This window comes from Eublepharis macularius, chromosome 6, assembly GCF_028583425.1.
Source record: "Eublepharis macularius isolate TG4126 chromosome 6, MPM_Emac_v1.0, whole genome shotgun sequence".
Classification (NCBI taxonomy): Eukaryota; Metazoa; Chordata; class Lepidosauria; order Squamata; family Eublepharidae; genus Eublepharis; species Eublepharis macularius.
Genome location: NC_072795.1, coordinates 59,157,250 through 59,180,842, shown reverse-complemented (window position 1 = coordinate 59,180,842; position 23,593 = coordinate 59,157,250). Strand labels below are relative to the sequence as shown.

General features: G+C 44.3%; 1 protein-coding gene across 2 annotated transcripts in view; it reads left to right on the top strand.

The window, feature by feature from the left end:
- The window catches only part of VPS8 (VPS8 subunit of CORVET complex), a 146,601-nt gene that overhangs the window by 65,241 nt on the left and 57,767 nt on the right, over positions 1 to 23,593 (top strand). For both annotated transcript variants that reach the window (XM_054982279.1, XM_054982278.1), the window contains exons 28-35: positions 217 to 288; positions 3,190 to 3,309; positions 3,640 to 3,696; positions 6,473 to 6,555; positions 10,373 to 10,457; positions 10,773 to 10,871; positions 16,905 to 16,994; positions 23,389 to 23,435. In XM_054982279.1, coding sequence (XP_054838254.1) covers positions 217 to 288; positions 3,190 to 3,309; positions 3,640 to 3,696; positions 6,473 to 6,555; positions 10,373 to 10,457; positions 10,773 to 10,871; positions 16,905 to 16,994; positions 23,389 to 23,435 — 653 coding nt within the window. The remainder of the gene's footprint in view (positions 1 to 216; positions 289 to 3,189; positions 3,310 to 3,639; positions 3,697 to 6,472; positions 6,556 to 10,372; positions 10,458 to 10,772; positions 10,872 to 16,904; positions 16,995 to 23,388; positions 23,436 to 23,593) is intronic.

Sequence of the window (23,593 nt, the reverse complement as noted above, 5' to 3'; positions counted from 1 at the left end):
TAGATGATATTTTCATTCAGATACCTGTCAGGTATCTTGGATGCCTCTGAAGAACAAGAGATTTGGCACTGTAAGTCATAGTCACTATTAGAGTGAGGGAATGTAGGAAGTGTTTTATTTTTAATCCATGCTTACTGTTGTATTTTGTTTATTTCATATTATTTTGGGGATAAAATTGTGAGGTGTTGTTTTTCCTCTTTTCCTTCTCTGTAACAGACATTTGAAGACTTTAAGAATGACAAACAAGCTGTGGAGTATCAACAGAGAATTGTGGACATCCTTCTCAAGGTAAGTCCCCCCCCCTTTTTTTGTTTTAGTTGTTCTGAAGTATTTGCTGTGCAGGGACCATGGTAAAGGTGTATCTTTCTGGATTGTATGCAAGCCCTGTCAGTGACTCAGAGTGCTTCCTTTGCTAAGATTTGAGTCCAGTAGCACTTTAAAGACCAACTAGATTTCCAGGGTATGAGCTTTCAAGAGTCAGAGCTCCCTTCATCAGGTACAAGGAATGGAAGCAGGAAGGGGTCCTTATCATCCAGGCAGAGGGTGGGAGGGCTTATTGGAAATCAGAATGTCAGGAAGCTAGCTATAATACATGTTGTAGTTGGCTTTGTAGAGCTGCGAAGTGCAGAAAATTAGCCTCTGTAATGAAAAACCTGTCCTGATTCAACCAAGCAGGATCTATTTTTCCAAATTTGCAGGTAGACTGAATTTCAGCCATCTCCAGTCAAACAATGAAATGTCCTGGCAGATTGAAATGTTCTCCCACTGTTTTTTGGATGTTGTGATTTTTGATATCAGATACTCATCCATTCATTGTTTTGTGAAGAGGCTGATCTGTTTGTCCAATATATAAAGAGTTGAAGGGCACTGTTGACACTGGATGGCATATGTAACATTAGAAGATGAACAAGTGAATGAGCCTGAGATGGTAGAGCTGGTGTTGTTAGGACCAGAGATTGTGTGGTTGGAGTGAATATGGGAGCAGAGTTGGCAACTGACAGCAATGCACTTCCAACATGGACACGAAGTCTTAGATCAAGATGTCAGCTCTGCCCCCATATTCTAACAGGTATGCAGTATGAGCATGTTCTGAGATTCGTTCTTCTACACTTCAGTTAGCAGAGCAAACACTTTGACTGTAGGATCTTGTATATCATGTGCTGTGCTAACCTTATTACCTGAGGACACTAAGGTTTTCTAGACCGGTGTGTCTGAGCTTGTATGCTTCTTTTGTACAACATAGTTCCAGTTTGTCAGATTGTATCAGCAATTCAGCATTGGTGTAGCCAGAAAATGGAGGGTGGTCTTGCTGACAAATTAGATCTGTCTAAATGTTCTCAGCAGGGGAAAGACAGCCTCTGACATAAATTGTCTGAGGGACTTGGAGTAGACTCTAAAAGAGTGGGAGAGAAGAAACAATATGGGAACAAAGAGACAACTGACTATGGCAGTTACTATCACCATATTAACATTTTATGCCATTATAGGGTTAGTAGAAAGTGCACTCTACTGGCTAACATGTTGTATAGGTGATGTACTAGATAAAGCAAGGATGTTGGGTAGATATCATACCTGGCTCCACCCCTTGTTCTCCAGGGATTTTTCAACCTGGAGTTCGTAATTCTAATTTTTATAGGTTGGGAACATTGCAGAAACTGACTCTGTTTTAGATGCCATCATCATCATGTTTAATATGGTCAAAGTCCAGACAGGTAAACTACATACAATATAATTAAAACATACAATCAAGATAAATTGTGCTATTAAAAATCTATGTTTCAGATGCATCCACGGTTTCGAAAATTATTAAGAGATTACTCAGGTCTTGATTAGACTTTAAGAGACAATACTTTATTTTGTTAGTACACTTTTGCCAGTTGTATGTGCATTTATGTTCTCCTTTCCTCTTCCTTTGAAAATAACACTGCAGCCCAGAACATCTCTATTATTTTGGCTTCCTTCCCACTATGATCTTAAGCAAAACAGCAAAAATTTAGAGTGTCCACAGTTCAGCGTTAACTAAGTGATTCGTGTTATTGAGTGCATGTAACAATGTGCTAAGCAAGTTATCCATAGCATTTAACCCATATGGTTAGAAGAAGAGCAGGGGAGAGGTAATGTTCTGCTTACCATATGGGCAAGTATGACACCATTATTATTATTTCATTCATTCATACTCCACCTTTCTCTGCAGGGGGGGACTCAAAGTGGTTTACATCATTCTTCTCTATTTTATTATGTATACATCATTAATAAATTACTGCTTAGATTTATAAAATGCAGCTGAAAGATTCTTTTAGCTTTATGGAGTACTTTATTTTAAACACAGCAATAATGCTGTATGCCTAACAGCAGTGTTTTCAGTGTACAAAATGTGTTGATAACAGCATCATATGCTCAGAAATAACTGAGCATGAGCAAATTGTTTGCAGAAGAGAAAAACTTAAGATGATAAAACCTAGTATAAATCACCCAAGAGAGTGATTTTAAACTCTTGGTTGGTCTTCTAAAAGCTTTAAGTTAAAGTGGGGGGGGGAGGGATAGTGAGAGAAAATAGGAGAGAAACAGAAGGAAAAATCCAGCTTCCTTCCTGTCCACTCTTACTTTTCAGCTAATTATATGAACTACTTGGTTATTTCAGACTGCACAAGCTGTGCAGCTGTTACCTTGCTGATAAATTCAGAACAATGTCAGTGCCCACAACATTCAGACACAGCACACTGTAATATGACTTCTTTTTGCTGATATGACTTTATCTGCTTTCAGTGATAAGGTTTCAGAGACAATGTTTACACCTCGTCTGTGATGAGCTGAATTTAAGTTATGGTGAACATAATGAAAACTACAGATATAGCAATATATTACTTGCCTTTGCAGCAAAAAGACTGCAATGGCAAGTACTGTCATGTGCTTTGCTTGAAATAATGTTTTTGCCTCAAGCTTACATGAACAAAACCCACCATATTAATGATTTAGCATATATTGAAGAGGCATATATTTTTGTAAAATAATTTGTTGGTTGGAATGCTTCTTTATTGATCATATCAGATTTCAGGCTGCTGCACAGCTAGGCATGCATTTTATTTTGGATTCTTGTTACTTGCTGTCTGTTTTCTGTTTCACGTGAGAAAAGTGATAGAATGTGCTAAAATGTGTGAACCTAACAAGTTCACTGCTTTCCCAAACTAGGTAATGGTAGAGAACTCTGATTTTACCCCATCACAAGTTGGATGCCTCTTTACTTTCCTTGCCCGGCAGCTTGCTAAGCCCAACAACACACTGTTTGTGAACAGGACACTATTTGACCAGGTAAAATGGAGAAGCCAGTTGTTTCTAAGCATTATATTATGTGACGCTCTGATAAAACTACACGTTTATGTGCAGTTGGTTGGGATGAAGCATGAGAACTCTAATGGCTATGGTTTTGTAAAGAATAAATGGAGAGGGAACCCAAGAGACACATCGGAGGATTTCCTCAGAAGTTTCCCTTTTTCTCATCTACTCACTAACTGCTCTGTGTTCTGCCCTATTCACATATCATGACATTCATTCTAGGTATTCTAAAGACACCACTATTTTTTGGAAATGTTATAATAGTCCCAATGCATCTTTTATCTAGAGTCCTTCCTCTTTTTCCAGGTCCTCGAATTTCTCTGCAGTCCTGATGATGATTCACGACACTCTGAAAGACAGCAGGTATAAATTCCTAGAGAAATAATTCATGCTATGAGAGTGATGCATGGTAGAGGTGTGCACACACACACATGCCAAATTTGATTGATCCAGATTTCGGGAATACCAAAAAAACACGGTATTCCTGAAATCCAGATAAAAATCTGTAATGCAGTTTGGGTCCCAGGGTCCAATCTTCCTGAAACTTGGAGAGTCTTTAGTGGGCAGTCAGGAGTAGGGTCCATGCAAAATTGTTGGAGTTTGCCTGAAAAACACCACCCAGCCACCTGGATAGTTTTCCCCATAGGGTATAATGACCAGATAAATCTGGGATTCCCTACTCTTCAGGAATCAAACAGCTCCCTCAGACCTAGACTACAGGTCAGTCTATCACTAGTTCGTTCTTAAAGCACCTGAACTGGCTCACTGAAACCAAGATACCCAGAGCAATGCAGCAGCCTGGTTAATTTTTTTACTAAAAGGGAGCTATTTTTCTATTTAACTAGAACACAGAAACACCCGAACCCTTCTTAATTCCTACACAAGCCTCTTAAAGGGAAAACTCTGTTGGACCCTACAAGCTTAAAATTAATTTGTGCTTGTTTAACAAGGCCTACGTTAAAAATTTTTTTTCATAAGTTCACCTAGTTCTCTGAACAACCCACAGGAGCCCCCCAAAGGTCCACTAGTGACAAAAACAATAGTAGCAATAATACCTGCAGTAAAATAACATGCCTCTGACTGGTGAAAAGCAATTCCACTCCCCCCCTCCCAAAAAAACAGAACAAGAACTCTCAACAACAACTAGCAAGCAACTCTCTTGCTTGCCTTTAAACTAGCATACAAGCAACAATGAGAGAAAAAGAGTGCCTCCTAGAAGAATAGTTTGCAGCAAGTAACTAAACAGCAACTGCAACAATTTAGCTAAATCCAGAGTACCCCCTGCCACAATAGAAAAAGCAATTATTACAGATAACCTGTAAGAAAACATTTGTCCCTCCCTTCCCCCGTCTTACTCTCTCTCTCCTAAACATCAGACCAACCCCCTTCCCTCAAAAGACAGGAAAAAACAGTCCATATGACTCTCAACCAGATAGAAGTCTGCCAGGTTCAGGACAGGTCCTCAGGTCATCCTCCACTCCAGGCAGGCCGTGATCCAGAAGATCCAGGCAGGCCAGGCAGTGAATCCAAGGCAGAGAGCAGCTGGAGGCTGAGCAGAATTCACACAGCTTGGTCTCTCCAGTTTCCCTCTGACTCAAAAATGGAGTCTGCTCTGAGCCAGGCTGCTTCAATCCTCTCCTTGCAGATTGAAAAAGGTTGTCTTCCATAGAGAATCCTGATTGGCCAGACTACACTCACTCCCGTCTCTTTCGTACCTCTGCCTCACTCATCCCCTCTGTCTTCCCTTTCCCCCTTGGAAAAGCCCAGGAAGACTCTGGAAGCTGCATTTGCCAGATTAAAATGAATTAACCCAATTTGATCTGGCTATTTTGATTCAACTTCCCAGAGCAGATCTGGGATTCTTTGATCTGAATCGATGTAGCCAGATTTTGCCAAATCAGCATAAATCTGGTTATAAAAGCCAGTTCAGAAAGCCAAATCACATAACCCTAATGCATTGTTAAAGAAGGAATGTAGCTGTTAAGAATGACCTGACTATAGAGTAGGAATGCCGTATTGCAGGGTAAATTTGCTTGTGTGCCAATGCATGAATGCCTTTGCCCATGCATGACCAACATGGTAGAATCGGTCACTCATGTTCTCTTATTCTGCGAACTATATCAAGAGGAAAGGGCTTGTCTTATACTGCCTCTCTTGTCTAAATTTAACCCCTTGCAGTCCTATCTCAACTTTAGACCAGAAATCTTGCGCAACTTCCTTTTAGAAGACACTCAGAGCTCAGTGACTTATGCTGTGGCCAGATTCTGTTCCTTAGCCATTAGGAAACGCAGACTCCTTTTAGCTGAAAATGTGGTATAATTGCTTTTGCCATTTTTTTCTTTTATCTTCATTGTTTTTATTTCATCAATTCTTCCAGCACTAATGCTCTGATCTTATTGTTATGCCCTGATGTAATAACTTATTTTTTATTGCAGATTTGTTTTGTTTTACTGGCTTTTGCTGTAATAATAAATGACTGACTGACAGTAGGAATGCTAAGACTGGTTCTGTAGTACACAGTGAGAAGTTATCAGCAGCTGGAGAGTCAGAGACAATTTAACCATTTATGAATGCAGATAAACAAAATGTGCATATCTATTGTATGAATAGTATTTGAGTATTTGTACAGTGGTGTACATTGGTGATGCTAAAACACAAATGGACAATATGAATGAACAAATATAGCTGGGAATAACATCCGTGCTTACAATTCTGGTCAACCCTGGAAGCTGCACCGCAGCATGATTTTCAGTTAATAGAGCTGCTGCTACTGAGTGTATCTAGAGCTATCTATTGCTGAGTGGTACTAGTTGAGACTGCATGTGAAAATAGCATGTGTGAAAGCTGTCCTGTGAAGAAATCCCCTGAGTGTACAAAGCTAGCATTCCCGGGAAAGAGTTCTAGCCCAGCCTTCTTCCTGGAAATCTGATAAAATCTAAGGATTTTAGTTCAGGAAGGGCAAACGTGCTCTCCCAAGCAAGGGATCTCCTACATAGAACAGTGATAAAGCAATGTCTGGAAGTACTACATTTAGCTTAGGAATTGTAAATGATTTGATATAAGCAGTGGGTTTTTTTGTGCAGAACTGATGGGCTGGAGTCTCTGTTTGATAACACATCTAATGATTTAATGCTCACAGGTTCTTCTAGAATTGCTCCAAGCTGGAGGCATAGTACAGTTTGAAGAGAGCAGACTCATTCAAATGGCAGAGAAAGCTGAATTGTAAGTCTGTTCCTCCCCACACACATTGTTTCCTACAATTTCATTCCTTCAACTATTGTAAGCTACTTCTTTTAAACCACATTTTGTTTCACTGTTGCATTCATGCATGAAAGTAAAATAAACCTAGTTTCATGTGATAGTTTAGATTCTGTCCGATTTTGCACCAACCCTTTGTGGCCCTGGTGAGGCAAGCAGCTAAGAGAATCTTTGATTTCTTACCTGTCAGAGAGTGGGTCTTTTGTTACTCCTAAGGGTAGGGGTATTTTTCCCAACTACAGCTTTATTCTTTTGCCTCTTCCTTGTTGGATAGCTGAGCTTAATTTGGTGCTTAATGAGGATGGGCTTCTTGTTCCTACCCATTTCTTCTAACATGTCTAAAAGCTCCAGTCTGATAAATTTCTGTTGAAGATGGATAGAAGGAACTAGTAAAAGCACATAAAGTGGCTGTTTGGCAGCTGCTTTCAGAAAACAACAGCTCCCAGACTTACCTGGGGGCCCAGGTGGTGGGCAATGCGGGGAAGATGAGCGGGGAGACAGTATGGCAGCTGCCATGTTGTGGAGGGGCAAGGAATGACCAGGGGCCAGGGGAGCACGCCCAGGCACATCCAGTGCAGGCCCCTGGTCTGGGAAGCTGGCCCCTGCCCCTCAGCACTTGGCCCTCCCTTTCATCACAACTTTGGAGTGAGTAGGCTGCGGATTGTGGCATTGGACACCAATCCGTTTGGGGGAAACAGGGCCCTCAGGCTCAGTTCCCCTATTATGGGGATCCCCTTAAGGGGTCTGGGGAGTGAGGAGTGGCCGGTGCATGCCCAGTAGGGGGCTGTCAGTCCGCCTCACTCCCAAGTGTCAGGGGATGATTCACACAGGGGATGATTCACCCACATGGCATCCCACTGACTGTCATTCCATGGTTCCCCCCCTCAGCAGGGGTCTGAGAGGGCATGTGGGTCATCGGCTTGGCAGATGGGTCAGTTGATGCTTGGATCTGTGCCCTATGCGCACCTTTGCTTCCCCGAGCTGTAATCTCAATAAAGTTGTGGCCTCAACCTCTAGCACTGTGTCTGTTTTGTCGCCGTGCCCCCCCCCCCTTAGTACTTGCCTGCAATGAGCTGAATACTATGCTTGTATTCAGGTTGCCTTGCTGTTTGGTGTTAGAACTGGTTTGTCTGCATGCTATATTATATAACCATAATGTGATGTTTTTGGAAAGATCATAGCAAGGCTGGGGTGTGAATATCAAGTGAACAGGAGATTCTGGATCTTCCCAGTCCTTCATGGCTGGAACTCCCTCAAATGCCACTGGAGAGCTTCCCAAGTTTTTTTAAAAATCAATAGTTGACATACTGCTAGAGTGTTATAATGCTATAGTGATATGTCAGTCATCAGTTAATACCCCCCCCCACAAAGGCCTCCAGTAGTATAGGGTGGGTGGCAGTTGCAGGGGGATGGGGCAAGGAAAGTGTAGGTAAACCTGCTATGTGCAACTTTGTACCCAGGGTGTTTAATTGGGAGCTACAGCCAATTGTTGTTGTCTTAAAGTTTGCAGACTACCAATTCTGCAAGCCTTAAGATCTATTTTCTGTTTGATTATAATAGCAGGGCACTTAAAACTCCACAGCAGCAATTGTGTTATAGAGACTAGAACATTTCTATTCTATCTGTAAAGATTTTTTCTTTAGTATTTAAATTGCCTTATTCCAGTATGGTATAGCATTGAGATTGCTGGATTAGGTCTGAGAATACATAGGCTCAAATTTGCACTCAACCAAATGGTGGAACAATCCTAAACAAATTTACCCTCTTCTAAGCCCATTAATTCAGTGGATTATACTTTGGTTGTTCTTGGACCAGTCATTCCTTCCTAGCCTAACCTTACTCAGTGAGTGGTTGTGAAGTAGGTGGAAGGAAAAGAATTATGTGCACTACTCTGAATTCCTTGTAGAAAGAGCAGGTTAAAGATGTGATATATCTGTGCAATATCTTAAATCAGCAAGAAAGAACTGTTTCACAGCTACCACCAAAAATGTCTTAAGAGTAATTGGATACCACCAAATGAACATAAACCATATAAAAGAACTGGTTTGATATCCTTATTTGTTGTTGCTAAAGATTTGGGCTCCCTTTTGTGATCTGCATTTAATCAAGCAGTAAAATGTGAATACAATTTTTATAACAGTGGATAAACTTTTATTGCACAAAATGGGATGCAAGATAAAAATATCAAAACATAGCAATACTGAAACTTTGCTTAGCCAGGAAGTGCTGCAAAGCAGAACATGAATCCATTATTCAAAGTATCTGAATTGAAGATACTTCATGGTTCCACTCATGTCCTGGAGCAATTCCAACATGCCCATGTGTCCTCTAGGCAGACATCAGATAAAGGAATCTCGCACACCTGGTCCCAGCTCTTAAAATAGCACACACACAAACCAAACTAAAACCTCTCACCTTGGTAATCTGATCTGATTTCCAAGCCCACTATTGCTGTAAGCTCATCAGAGGCTAAGAATCATTATTAGCATGAGGCACTGGAGCTGAATACTTGTAAATCCTCCAGGTCGCAATTAACGTTAATGTTTTAATTGGGGATTTCAGTGGAAAGGAGAAATACAAACAAATATGCAACTTGCTCCCTAGGAAACCTGATTAGTGAAAAGTGCAACCAGCAGCTTACCATGTATGACAAGCAAGCCCAGACTTTAAACAACAATGAAAGATGCACATCAGTTAGAACTGACTGGCTTGGTAAACTTTATTGCTTCCAAGTGGAGTTTTGAGTTTTAGGAAAACAGCAACTGGCGATGTCAGGCAGGCAGAGCCGGCGCCCCCATGGAGGCCAGGTAGGCGGTGGCCTCGGGCGCGCGGGCATTGGAGGGGCGCCGGAGGGGGTGTTGGGGCGGAGGCGCGCGCAGCAAAGCTGGTATGACTGGGCTGCAGCTACTGCTGCAGCCAGCCAGCCAGCTCCGTGCTGCCACCGCTGCCGTTGCCGCCACCACCACACACCCCAGCCAGGCGCAGCCTCTGGGCGCCGCCCCAGCAGCGGCTCGCGGCTTGTGCACGCAGCTGGGGTGCGTGGCGGTGACGGCACGGAGCTGGCTGGCTGGCTGCAGCAGCAGCTGTAGCCGGCCATGCCAGCTCCGCTGCATGCTCCTCCACCCCAGCCGGTCGCAGAAGCCGTGAGCTGTTGCTGCGGTGGCGCACAGAGCAGCCTCCGCGCGCCGCCCCAGCGGTGGCTCGCAGCTTCTGCGCTCGGCTGGGGCATGTGGCGGCGGCGGCACGGGCTGGCTGGCTGGCTGTAGCTGCTGCTGCAGCCAGCCACGCCAGCTCCGCTGCGCGCTCCTCTGCCCCAGCCAGGCGCAGAAGCCGTGAGCTGTTGCTGGGGCGGCGCACGGAGCAGCCTCCGTGCGCTGCCCCAGCAGCAGCTTGAAGCTTCTGTGCTCGGGGCTCTGCAAGCTGCCCAGCCCCCCTGCTGCACGTGATGACATCTGCAATGATGTCATCACACAGTCTGTGGCATGCGCGCACGCGCACAGAGCTCGTGCACGCCGCCTCGGGCGCCAGAACCTCTGGCACCGGCCCTGCAGGCAGGACAGAAATAGGCTCAGGCTTACCACAACAGGATAGATAGTGGTTAGGAATGTAAGATGAGTATTTAGCCTTAAAATATTAAGATGGGAAAATAAGTCATGCTACTGACAAAGCTGTTACCTTTTATCTTGTCAGTGCTTGAAAACCTGACAACTCTCTTTACTACATTTGTCACCCGCAAAAAGTAGACATTCTAAAATGAACAAATACATCTGTGTTGTTTCAGCTACCAAATTTGTGAATTTATGTATGAACGTGAACACTGCTACGACAAAATCATTGATTGCTATTTGCGTGATCCATTGAGAAAGGTAAGGGGAAAATAATGCAAAAGAAATTGTGGGGAAAATCCAGATTAATTCTTATTATCCATTCAATATTTATCTCTGTTTTCAGTGGATATGGACACATCTTGGCATGTATGTGTGGGCAAGTTCATTTTCAGAGAGAACGTGGGGGCAGCACCTAAAATGTTTTGTGATACATTTACCATACAAATTTAGTTTATAAATGAACTTCAGCGTACAATGAATAATATGGAAGCTGATCCTCAGATTTATTAGGAAATTGTACCGTCAAATTATGTGCAACATTTTTCATTTCTATCTCTCCTTCCTGCCCTGCAGGAAGAAGTTTTCAGCTATATCCATAATATACTCTCCATTCCTGGGTACAGTACAGAAGAAAAGCAGTCTGTGTGGCAGAAAGCTATGAAACACATTGAGGTATGACTTGAATAGTTAGTTTATCCATGTTAGCATAAAACAAATTTTTCTATAGCTGACCTAAAATTACTATCAAGTAGATTACATTGTATCATCTTATCATATTATTTATAAATTGTATTTTCTGCCCAGAAACACTTTAAGTGATATACAGGATTTAAAATCAGAACTTAAAAGTTTAACATAAAAAGCTTAGTTGACTTAAGGTCAGCTAAAATAATGGTGGCAGCAGCTGGAAGCAGGAACACTCTCAGAACAGATGACACAGTTACTTTGGATTTATAGGTACTAGTTTTACCATAGTGTAAGGAAAGGCTGTAGGTGAGATGATAACTGGTTAGAGACTCCACAGCCACATTGGAGTGATTGGTTATTTTAAAGACGTCCAAGTAATTATATAATCGAAGAAGCAACCTTCCCTTTTAAATCCAGAGTGGTAGCTGTGTGAGTCTGTTGCAGCAAAATAAAATATAATTTCAGTAGCACCTTAAAAGACTCAAAATTTATTCTACCATAAGCTTTTGTGAGTTAGACCATATGTCACCAGATGCATTATTTGCTCAAGCCAGTAGAGGACACAGCTTCTTTTAGCTGACTCTCACTAGTAGAGATGGGCACAAAATGAACCACGGAACAAAAATCCGTACAGAATGGCTGGTTCATTTGCAATGAACCACGCGTTCCATGGGAACGTGTTTTAATGGCACAAGTGCATTTTTCCAGCCGTTCCATGGCTGGTTCAGAGTTTCACAGACCCTGTGCCAGTTTCAGCCCATAGGCTGAACCCAGCACGAGGTCTGTGAAACTAACAGCCCCTGCGCAGGAGAAAGGGGCTGTCAGTTTCACAGACCCCACACTGGGTTCAGCCATGAGGTCTGTGAAACTGACAGCCTTTTCCTGCTGCCCGGGCTGTCAGTTTCACAGACCCCGCACTGGAACTAGTGTGGGGTCTGTAAAACTGACAGCCCGGGCAGCAGGAGAAAGGGGCTGTCAGTTTTACAGACCCCGCGCCGATTCCAGCACGGTGTCAGTTTTACAGACCCCACACCGGTTCCAGTCGGGGTCTGGACTGACAGCCTCTGTGGCTGAACCCAGTGCCCAGGCAGCAGAAGAAAAGGGCTGTCTATTTCAAACGCCCTGTGCCAGCTTTAGCAGCCAGTACAGGGCAGTTGAAACGCCACGAACCATGAACTGGGAAAAGGTCGGAAGTTCATGGTTCGAAGTTCTGTGGAATGCTACAAACCACAAATCATGTGGTTCAGGTTGTTTTTTGTTCGTACCCATGTCTACTCACTAGCCAGAGTAGCTTTCAGTCCAGTTCACACTTGGTTGCCAGTGTTCCACCAAGATACTATCTGGCTTGGAAGCCAATGTTAATGAAAATTGACTGAGACAAGCAAACTTTGATTCTTTCTCTAAATTGGTATTTCCCACAAGCTGAATTCAACAAAGAGATCTTTTCTGTCTGTGAAGCAGATAAAGGAACACTGCAAAGCAAGCAAATTAAGAATCAGGGTTTTTGAAGCTATTCACCATCCAGGACAACTAAATAATCCTGGTTTATCTGCTGTTGATCTGCAAGTTGATTGACAGATTAGCTGACATGATCAGTAGTAAAATCTCTCTCTCATTGTAAACCTCCAAACTAGTCTTCTCCCCTCCTCCCCCGCCACAATGGAGGCATATGAATATTGGAGATCTGTGATTTCATAAGGTCCAGCTTTAACAACTTAGGTGATTTTGATATTTCCAGTGATTGAATCGTTGGATTTTGGTATTAAGAGAGCCAATGTAACAGACACAGCGAATCCAGGACTCCCCAGTTCAAATTAAAAAAAAAGATCTAAATGGCCATTAAGCAGCCATCATCCTCTAGAGTCTACTTATGAAATACACATATTTCCATGTATCCTCAGTTCTTTGGGACACAGTTCTCTATATAAAAGTATACCAAAGTATTGCCTGGAAGTATATGTTAGCCTAATTATTTGGGATATGTCCATGATTGACTTAAGGTTCCATACTAGTGTAGAAGAGCCCTGTTAGTATATAAATTACCCAGAATAGTAAGAAATATATAATAAAATAATTGAAAAAGAAATACTCTGTTGGATCAGTCAGTGACAGAGGTATGCCTCCTGCAAACTGGTGGCATTGTGGAAGCAAGCACTGGTAAGATGATACTAGTCATCAGTGCCACTGAAGGTTGCAACCCCAGTGGCTACTGAAATACTGAGATAGCTGCTGAAGTTTAGCTCTGCTTGTTCCAGGCTGCCAGTGGCCCTCTCGAGTTCCAGCCCACCAGGAAACCTCCTATAATCCCACCTCTGCTAAGGAGGCAAACCTATGAATACGCAGACATAAAAATCTGTTTGCAGGCTTCGCTCGTTCATTCGTTCGTTTGTTCATTCATTGTTGCGATCCTGAGACCAAACATATTAAAAAAAATACATACTTAAAATCCAGGCCTTAAAATCCAGGCCTATTATTGTACTTCTATGCATAGAGGCAATGTGTCTCTTGGCCTACTTGGATTGCCAGTGTGTGTACCTTCCTCATAGAACACACTAAACCAGAAGCCTAATGTGATCAAGAAATGAACATTGAAAAGTACTTGAGGAGTAACATAGTTGTTCTTCAGGTTGCATTACAGCTATGAAAAAACAGTTCATCTCATGATCCCAGAGAAGAGAGAAACCTTATAAACAATCCCAGTTAAGTTCACAGCAAGTCCTGTTGAGGACAGGTAGAAGAAATCATTAACAATAAAAATGGGAAGAGAATATGACTGAGAGAGAAAAAAACTGGCAATAACTTTTAGCTCCTGTTTATGTTCATGTAAGATGAAAAATGGACTGAGTGAATTTGAATTGCGCTTGTAATAGGCTAACAGTAAAATCCTAAGCAGAGTTACCTTTGAAATCAATGGGCTTAGTCTGGAGTAACTCTGCTTAGGATTTCACTGTTTTATATATGTAGCAATCATCCTTATTTCAAGTACTAGTTATGTGTGAGAAGGGCTATCACTAATCTGTAGTAATTTAACAGATGTTAGATGAAGACAAAATAAGCATGAATGGCCAAGATAGGAAAGTGAGAACTTGTATGCACACACACAATTTACAGTGCAATCCTAACCCCCCAGGCTGCACCGTCGCTCATGCGCCAGTGCAAATGGAGCAGCGCTGGACAGCACCCTAATGACTTTTGCAGGAAAGTCCCGCCAGTGTCTGAGCGTGGCAAGGCAAAATGCAGCAGCCCCTGGGAGGTCCCGCCCACCGTTCCCCTGACAACCCTGCTCACACCAGCCAATGGCCACACCCCTCCCCTCACATCCCGGCGAGAGAACAGCAGCAGCGCAGCCAATAGGCCCCCATCAGAGGGCAGGCATCCCTGCCAGGGAGGGGGCAGAGGAGACAGTGAGGGTCCAGATCAACCCCCCCCCCTTGCCTGTCCAGCCCCCATTTCTGATGAGGGCCAGGCCAGTAGCTGCAGCTCAGTGCGCCTGCACATACCCACTTCCACTGCTACCACCAAAAGAAAAAGGTTCCCCCCCCCTGAAAAGTAGGGCCAGACAGTAGGGAGCTGATCTCTGTTGCCTGGAAAGTAGTTGTACTTCCGGGAGATCTCCAGCTACCACCTGGAGACCGGCAACCATAATCAGTCCCCAGATTCCGGAGAAGCAGGTGGGGGGGAGGCGGGGCCGGCAATGAGTGACAGGAACGCTCATTGGGAACCATGTGGGAGGCCGGGAGGCCGTTTGGAAACGGGAATGAAAAGCGCACTCAGACTTGCTGCCACGCAACGGGAACACATAACTGCATCTCTACAAAGCGAGAGCGGGGGCTGGGCCTTGACAGCCATGCCCCCCCCAGAGTGAACTGAGAGACCCTCCCCATGCCAAGCCCATCCCTGCCTCCGCTAACACAACTCCCACCCCCTGGCAGCAGCTTTCCATCTGTACCCCGTCTTCCTGGCTTATCAGATGCCAGCCACTCAGCCTACCAGAGAATGAAAGTCCTCGGTGCCTCCCCCCTCCTCGCAGACATTCCTGGGCCACAGTTCAAGTCCTACTCCTCTGCCTGACGTTACATTGGGGGGTGGAGGGGGGTGGGGAGGCTGAACAGTGTCTGCTTGATACAGTTGAAGGGATGTGCGAGTGGAAATATGTGATGGGGTGTTGGGGGAGGGGCTAAGGCCAAAGTCAGGCACGCAAACACAGATGTTTGTTGATTTCGACTCGTTTTATTAAACTGGAAAAAACACCATTGTTTCTAGGCTGGAAAGGGAGCCAAGGCATTTCACACAGCCCTCCTTCTTGCTCCCAGGGGCAAGGTTGAGATGCGGGCTGTGGTGAGATATTGCTTCCTGGGCTGGATCCGAATGTCACTTGCAGAGGATTGGGGGAGCGGGGCAGGGAGGAGCAGACATGCTTGGGACGTGCCAGCAAGAGAAAGACACACATGTGGGCTTTGCCTCAGTCCACGGCCGAGGCAAACCCCACACTCCAAAATCTGAGAAGATGCACATAGTAGAGAGCAGTAGCGGCAGTGACCAGCTGATGCCAGACCGTCTGGCGAGGATGCACTCTGCCTTGGGGTGCTTTTACCTTTAAGGGAGGAAACAAGCTGGTAGTTACAAACACCTGGTCAAGAGTAGCTTTCTGGGCAACTGCCTCTGGGGCAGGCAGGGACGGCCACCGTCGCCCACTCCCCTGCTGAGCCGCACCTGAAGAGGCTAGTGGTCAGGTGGGTTCAGGTGAAGGAGCAGTTAGCACTAATCAGCGGGACAGGTTCGCCGTCACCCCGTCTCCTCCGTACCTGTCAGCATTCCCTTGTTGCTTAACGAGCTGAAACTTCAGAGTCAGGACACCTGCAAGGAAACAGAAGTGGCTGCTGTTAGTTAGCCAGATATTCCAGACTTTGCCCTTCTTCCCTTCAGCGAGTGCAGTTCTCCCTCTTTTCTTGCGAAGTCCCCAAAGTGCGCGCAGTGCCTGCCACTGTGCGACCCTCTCCCCTGCCTCAAAGTGGCCACGGCACACAGCAAATGGGTAGAGATTCCTGCTATGTGCTCACTTACCTGAGGGGTGTGGGCGGCGCTGGCCGGATGTTTTATAGGGCGCCTTCATGGGTGATTGGGTGCGGGAAGGAGGGCTCGTCCACGCCAGGCGCGCATGCTGATTGGCCCCTGGGATAGTTCTCATCCTATGCTCCTTCGGGCCACGGGGGTGGGGGTGGGCACTCGGAGAGGGGTCCAAGTTTTTGCCGTTCCATGGGCTCCTATGGGCTACGCCTTCTCCTTCCGTGGCGTAGCTCCTTTGCACCGCTGTGGGCGGTCCCGCTTCTGGAAGGGCTTAGGGAGCAAACTAACTCCAGCCCCGCCCTCCTCCCCACCCACCCCTGTGCCGGCGCAGGGCTCTACGCCACTCCTCCGCCTCCGCCTGGCCGCCTCTTGCTTGCACCGGTGCCAGCCCGCCAGTGGTGCAGCGCCTCGTCCCACCGCTGGTGGAAGGCCATTTACGCGCACGTAAGAGCCAGATCCGCTGTCGCAAGCCTTAGTTCAGTTCCTATTCACTTTCCCCGCCCCTGTTAGGATTGCGCTGTAAAAACTTTATCTACAAATCAATTAAATCAAATTGTTTGAATTTGTTGGATTTAGTGGTATTCTAGTCTGAACATAGCTGTGAAAAACTACATTCAGTTGTTTCCAGATAAATTTAATTTCTTTATGTATATTAAGATAGCAACCCAAGCAAATTTGCAACCAAATTAGCTGTTAGTCTACTTGCTTTGTACTCTGAAAATCCACCATTGTAGTGGTTACTTCTTGGTTATTTAACACAAAATTAAGCTTAAACCTTTTGAACAGAAGGTAGTGAGACAATTATGAGAGCTCAAAATGAAAAAAAATGCTGTTCTGGAACATTCTGAATAAGTTATTCTTGAATTTATTCTATATATCAGAAGTTTCTTTGATGCTGTTATGATCTCTTAATGAAAATGCACAGACAATATTTTTTCTTTGTTTGTCTAGGAGCTGCTATCAGTGAGTCCCTCCAAAGCAGCAGATCTGATTTCTGTTCACTTCAGTGACCAAATTGAACAAATCATTCAGAACTTGCAGGTAAAATCTTCAGGCTGATGTGTCTTCTCTTTTGAACAAAAAGGTCAGAGCATGATAGGCTGCAGTGAGGGGAATGGGCAATTGCCTAGAAGTTAAAAACTGTCAAACCATGTTGGGAAAGGGGAGCTTTAAAAGAGATGGTACCCTGCTGATAGGCAGAAATCACTCATGAGCAGTAACAGAATGTCCCACCTCTTGGGTCATCATAATTTTTTTCTGGAGACTGTACCAGTATCTATTAGACTAGTGTGTTGCAGATTGTCAGGCTCTGCCATGGGCGCTGTTATATTGGGTGCTGGCGTGCCTGACCTCGATTCTGGGAAGTCGTCAGGGACCATGCAGGTTCTTGCTCTGTGGAAGGAGGGGGGTTATACATCACCCTTGCTCCCTCAGTCTACTCAACTTGACAGAGTCCCAGCTGCCTCCCCTTGCTCCTCACCTTCCAGAGCCTCCATCCTCCTTGCCTCCTCCAGGCTCACTATTCCTCCTGTCCTTCATTGATCTCCTTCCTTTCAGCTTCTCTCCCAAACTCTATCATGCTCTTACACTACCCACCATGCCCTGTGGGTGGGCTTCCCTTATATCCCTTCACCCATTCCCGGCTCCACCTACCAGCCACACCCCCCAGCACTCTAGCCATGGCCCTGACTGTCCTAGGCAGCCACACCTGGGGCTGCTCTGGGCAGCCACACCTGTGCCTTCTCTGCTGGTTGCCAGGCTTTCTTTGCTGCTTGCCTCAGGCAGCCCTACCTGTGGTTGCTTTGCTCCCAGCCTCACCTGGTCTTTGCTAACCCCTTCTAGCCTGCCCGCAGGTTGGGGTGTGGCTTTGTGCTGTCTTTCCTCCACTGCTGGTAAGGTTGCTGGCTGGCCTACTGATGGCTGGCTGTTTCCTCTTCCTGTGCTTTCTCCCTCTGGTCTGGTCCCCTCCTGGTTGTCCTCACTCTCCCTGCCTGGGCTCCTGACCTCCCACTAGAGGGTGGGGCCCCTCTGTGGCTTGGGTGCTTCCTTCCCCCCTCTGTTGCCAGCTTGTTTGGGACTTGGGTGTCCGTCAGGGCGGCTGGGTAGCTGTCCCCTGGCTGCCTCCCGTCCCCTCCTCTCGGTAAGTCCAGGGGCTGCGCCTCAGTCCCCGGACACAGATGACTACACATTCTGTGAACTCTGGGCTCTAATATGGATCCCAAGATCCTTACCTAATACTGGTTTACATGTGCCAATCATGGCTTCCAGTTATCTTTCACATGTACCTTTTCTTACTCTCTTCATTTGACACACTTTAATCTACTGTCCACATCTTCACCTGTTTACCTTCTGTTATGCTTCTCCCTATTCCTGAAATAACCTCTCTTTTCTTTATATCATTCCTTAATGATTCTGCTTTAGCAAAAAATTTCTTGAGCCACTTCTCTTAATTTTTTGTGCTTTCTCCATAGTCTTCTACTATTTTGTCAGTCCTTGCCTCTCCTCTGTCCCAGTTTGATCAGTTTATTGTAGGATGCAAGTCTTCTAGCCAAGGCTCATGTCATGTTTTTTTGCTATATGGTGCTTAGCATGCAGCCTTGTTATCGTCTGGTATTACTTTCTCAGTTAGCAAAAGCTGTATTAGCAATAATGTGTGTGCATGTGTTTATACAATCTTCTGTATTTGTAACACCTCAGCTAATCAGTGCAGGTAGAAGAGGCATGAGAACTCTTTCACTGTCTGATCCTATTCTGGAGTTAGTCTGTTGAGTTTGATTTTTACCCAAGTAGGTGTATATTAGGAGAATGTTGTTAGTTACATATTAGCTAGCTAGAAGAGGAGGGTCATATTTTGCAGGAAGATATAACAACAACAACAACAACAACAGATTTATATACCGCCATTCAGGATGACTTAACACCCACTCAAAGCAGTTTACAAAGTATGTTGTTATTGATGGTTGTTGGGGGTTTTCCGGGCTGTATTGCCGTGGTCTTGGCATTGTAGTTCCTGACGTTTTGCCAGCAGCTGTGGCTGGCATCTTCAGAGGTGTAGCACCAAAAGACAGAGATCTCTCAGTGTCACAGTGTGGAAAAGATGTAGGTCATTTGTATCTACTCAGGAGGGGTGGGGTTGAGCTGAGTCATTCTGTAAGAGTTTCCCAGGGTGTGGAATGCTAATGGCGGGAGGCTTCACTGTATCCTGAGGAGGTTCTTTTGCATATGGATTGGTGCTTGATGTGCTAATCTTCTCTGCAGGGCTATTGTCGGGTGTGGAGTGTTTTGTTGGCCTGGTGTTTTTCAGAACTGGAGCCCATGCTCTGTTCATTCTTAAGGTTTCTTCTTTCCTGTTGAGGTTTTGCTTATGCTTGTGAATTTCAATGGCTTCCCTGTGCAGTCTGACAAAGTAGTTGGAAGTGTTGTCCAGTATTTTGGTGTCCTGGAATAAGATACTGTGCCCTGTTTGAGTTAGGCTATGTTCAGCCACTGCTGATTTTTCAGGCTGTCCAAGTCTGCAGTGTCTTTCATGTTCTTTTATTCTTGTCTGGATGCTACGCTTTGTGGTCCCGATGTAAACTTGTCCACAGCTGCAGGGTATACGGTATACTCCTGCAGAGGTGAGGGGGTCTCTGCTGTCTTTTGCTGATCGTAGCATCTGTTGTATTTTTCGGGTGGGTCTGAATACTGCTTGAAGGTTATGCTTTTCCATAAGCTTTCCCATCTGATCAGTAATTCCTTTGATATATGGCAAAAACACTTTTCCTGTAGGTGACTGTTTTTCCTTGGTTGTTTGATTCATCCTGGGTTTGATTGCTCTTCGGATTTCATTTCTGGAGTAGCCATTTGCCTGAAGTGCGTGGTTTAGATGATTAATTTCCTCATTGAGAAAGCGCGGCTCACATATCCGTCTTGCACGATCCACTAATGTTTTCATTATGCCTCTTTTCTGTCGGGGGTGGTGATTGGAGTTTTTGTGTAAGTACCGATCAGTGTGAGTTGGTTTCCTGTAGACCTTGTGACCTAACTGAAAGTTTGCTTTGCGGATGACCAAGGTATCCAGGAATGAGAGTTTTCCCTCACTTTCTTTCTCCATTGTGAATTGTATGTTCAGGTGGATGTTGTTGAGATGATTCAAAAACTCCCTCAATTCTTCCTCCCCATGGCTCCAAATGATGAATGTATCATCCACAAAAATCCACAAATTCATCATTTGGAGCCATGGGGAGGAAGAATTGAGGGAGTTTTTGAATCATCTCAACAACATCCACCTGAACATACAATTCACAATGGAGAAAGAAAGTGAGGGAAAACTCTCATTCCTGGATACCTTGGTCATCCGCAAAGCAAACTTTCAGTTAGGTCACAAGGTCTACAGGAAACCAACTCACACTGATCGGTACTTACACAAAAACTCCAATCACCACCCCCGACAGAAAAGAGGCATAATGAAAACATTAGTGGATCGTGCAAGACGGATATGTGAGCCGCGCTTTCTCAATGAGGAAATTAATCATCTAAACCACGCACTTCAGGCAAATGGCTACTCCAGAAATGAAATCCGAAGAGCAATCAAACCCAGGATGAATCAAACAACCAAGGAAAAACAGTCACCTACAGGAAAAGTGTTTTTGCCATATATCAAAGGAATTACTGATCAGATGGGAAAGCTTATGGAAAAGCATAACCTTCAAGCAGTATTCAGACCCACCCGAAAAATACAACAGATGCTACGATCAGCAAAAGACAGCAGAGACCCCCTCACCTCTGCAGGAGTATACCGTATACCCTGCAGCTGTGGACAAGTTTACATCGGGACCACAAAGCGTAGCATCCAGACAAGAATAAAAGAACATGAAAGACACTGCAGACTTGGACAGCCTGAAAAATCAGCAGTGGCTGAACATAGCCTAACTCAAACAGGGCACAGTATCTTATTCCAGGACACCAAAATACTGGACAACACTTCCAACTACTTTGTCAGACTGCACAGGGAAGCCATTGAAATTCACAAGCATAAGCAAAACTTCAACAGGAAAGAAGAAACCTTAAGAATGAACAGAGCATGGGCTCCAGTTCTGAAAAACACCAGGCCAACAAAACACTCCACACTCGACAATAGCCCTGCAAAGAAGATTAGCACATCAAGCACCAATCCATATGCAAAAGAACCTCCTCAGGATACAGTGAAGCCTCCCGCCATTAGCATTCCATACCCTGGGAAACTCTTACAGAATGACTCAGCTCAACCCCACCCCTCCTGAGTAGATACAAATGACCTACATCTTTTCCACACTGTGACACTGAGAGATCTCTGTCTTTTGGTGCTACACCTCTGAAGATGCCAGCCACAGCTGCTGGCGAAACGTCAGGAACTACAATGCCAAGACCACGGCAATACAGCCCGGAAAACCCCCAACAACCATCGTTCTCCGGCCGTGAAAGCCTTCGACAATACATATGTTGTTATTATCCCCACAACAAAACACCCTGTGAGGTGGGTGGGGCTGAGAGAGATAGAAGCTGTGACTGACCCAAGGTCACCCAGCTGGGTTCAAGTGGAGGAGTCAAGAATCAAACCCGGCTCTCCAGATTAGATTCCCGCGCTCTTAACCACTACACCAAACTGGCTCTTCTGGTACTTCTGTTGTTGTTAAAGACCTTGATGCCCCTCATGACATCAAAGGGTCAGCTACTTGTTTGTTCATATGCGGGCCACATTTGCATATAAAACTGGATGGATTAGGGGAGCATCACAAGAGGGAGCTGATCCATCCCATGTTGCCCTCCATCACTTCAGGCACTTATCTCTGCAGTCCAGCTCACTTCACATTTGGGTGCTGGGGTGGGAAGACAGCAGAGCAAAGACAGGTAAGCCAGGGAATGATTCATTTAACTTTGTTTGCACTCTAATCTTCACAACAAAGGATAACTCCCTTCCCTTTTTTATATTTGAGCATGGTAGGTATATGAGCAATGCACATGGCTGCACCTGTTTGTGCCCTAATCATTATGGTTACTTTCTGACCAGACATCAGTACAGAACTTCTGCAATCCATAATCAGAAGATTCTTTTTATAAGTATCCTTTTAAATTATTATTATTGTTTTGTGTATACCACAAACATTCAGCCAAGACAAAGTACCTAACAATGTTCCTCCTAAAATTAATCATACTTTTTAATGAACTTGTCATTCAACCAATGAATCATTTTGGAAACAATAGGAAACTATTTTTGTTGAAGCATTTGGTTCACCATTGTATACCGTTCTGCTCTTAGCCAGGCTTGTGATTGACATCTTTTAAAGCTTTTAAATAGCTTTTTTAAAAATTACAGGAAATGAGGAAGTACTTACTTTGACAATTTGATAAAGCTTGAACTCAGATTTCCCTGCATTTGTGATCACATCAAACATGATCAGAATTTATACCAGACCTTTTATAATCACAAGAATTCATTATTTATCTGTCTCATTCTTTGAGGATTAATATGTACACCCTGCCAGGGCCCACCTGTTCAACCAGGATAACAGTATGTTAGGCATCCTTCACCTCTTTATTTTCTATAGTTCTATAAATCACCAGGTGGATCAGGAGGGTCATGCCCTGACCTGGTATGGGATGTATTTGTAGTGCCAGTACTTTTTATCTAAGGAGAAAATGGGGGCAGGGAAGAGAGAAAGTGAGATGAAAAGGGAAGGGAGAAAGACAAAGAAGAAAAGTGACACAGAGTAAAAAAAAAATTCTCTGGATCCCGCATTGTATGCTGAGGATAATTATAGGTTCTAGGTCTGAAGAGACTAAAGAGAATGCAAGAGAAGTGTTAGTAACCGGTAGCTTTTCATAGTAAATGAGCAGTAGAGCAAGTTTAATAAAGGATATTGTAAAATTCACCATAAGAATATTTAAATCTGTTTTAGCAGCAAGAGATTAAGGTGCTGCAGAGAATCATCAATGCAGAGCCCTGAAATAGAAGCACAGAAGTGCCCCCAAGAACACAATAAAAGGCAAGAGATGTCAGATGAGTATGAAAGACAGCTAATGGAACTTGATGAGTTTTTTAAAGAAAGCATGATATTCAAGTGTTCCATTCTCTTATACATAATTTCAAAGGGTAGTTTTAAGGAGGTATTTAGACAAGAGCAAGAAGGGAACTGAATGTTAGAGCAGAAAATCTAATTGTCAACACATGAAAATTTAAAAGATACACATGGAAGAAATTCAGCTGACAAAAAGTATCACAAAGATATCAAGCAGTGTGACTTGTGTCTCCAACAGTTTTGAATCTATTCTTCTAGGTCACTTTCATTTACATGTATAGTGGTCTAATTTTCTTGGGTTAGTGTTTGTGCAAGGGTGAAAGTCCTGCTTCCATTAAATTTAAAAACATCAGTCTATCAAATACAATGTTATATCTCCTTTTTTTCTTACCTGTTAGGATCAGTGCTTGCTTTTTCAGTTCTTGAAGAGTCTGCTTGACCCAAGGTATGTATCCAGTCTTATTTCCTGAAACTTAACATTTTCATTAGTACCTTCTTGTAGGTGTTAAATAACAGGAAAAAAACTTTGCCTCTGGAGATTGAGGAGATGCACCAAAAGCTTGGAAAGGTGCTGTTAGAGATGAGCAATCCTTATGTCAAGGG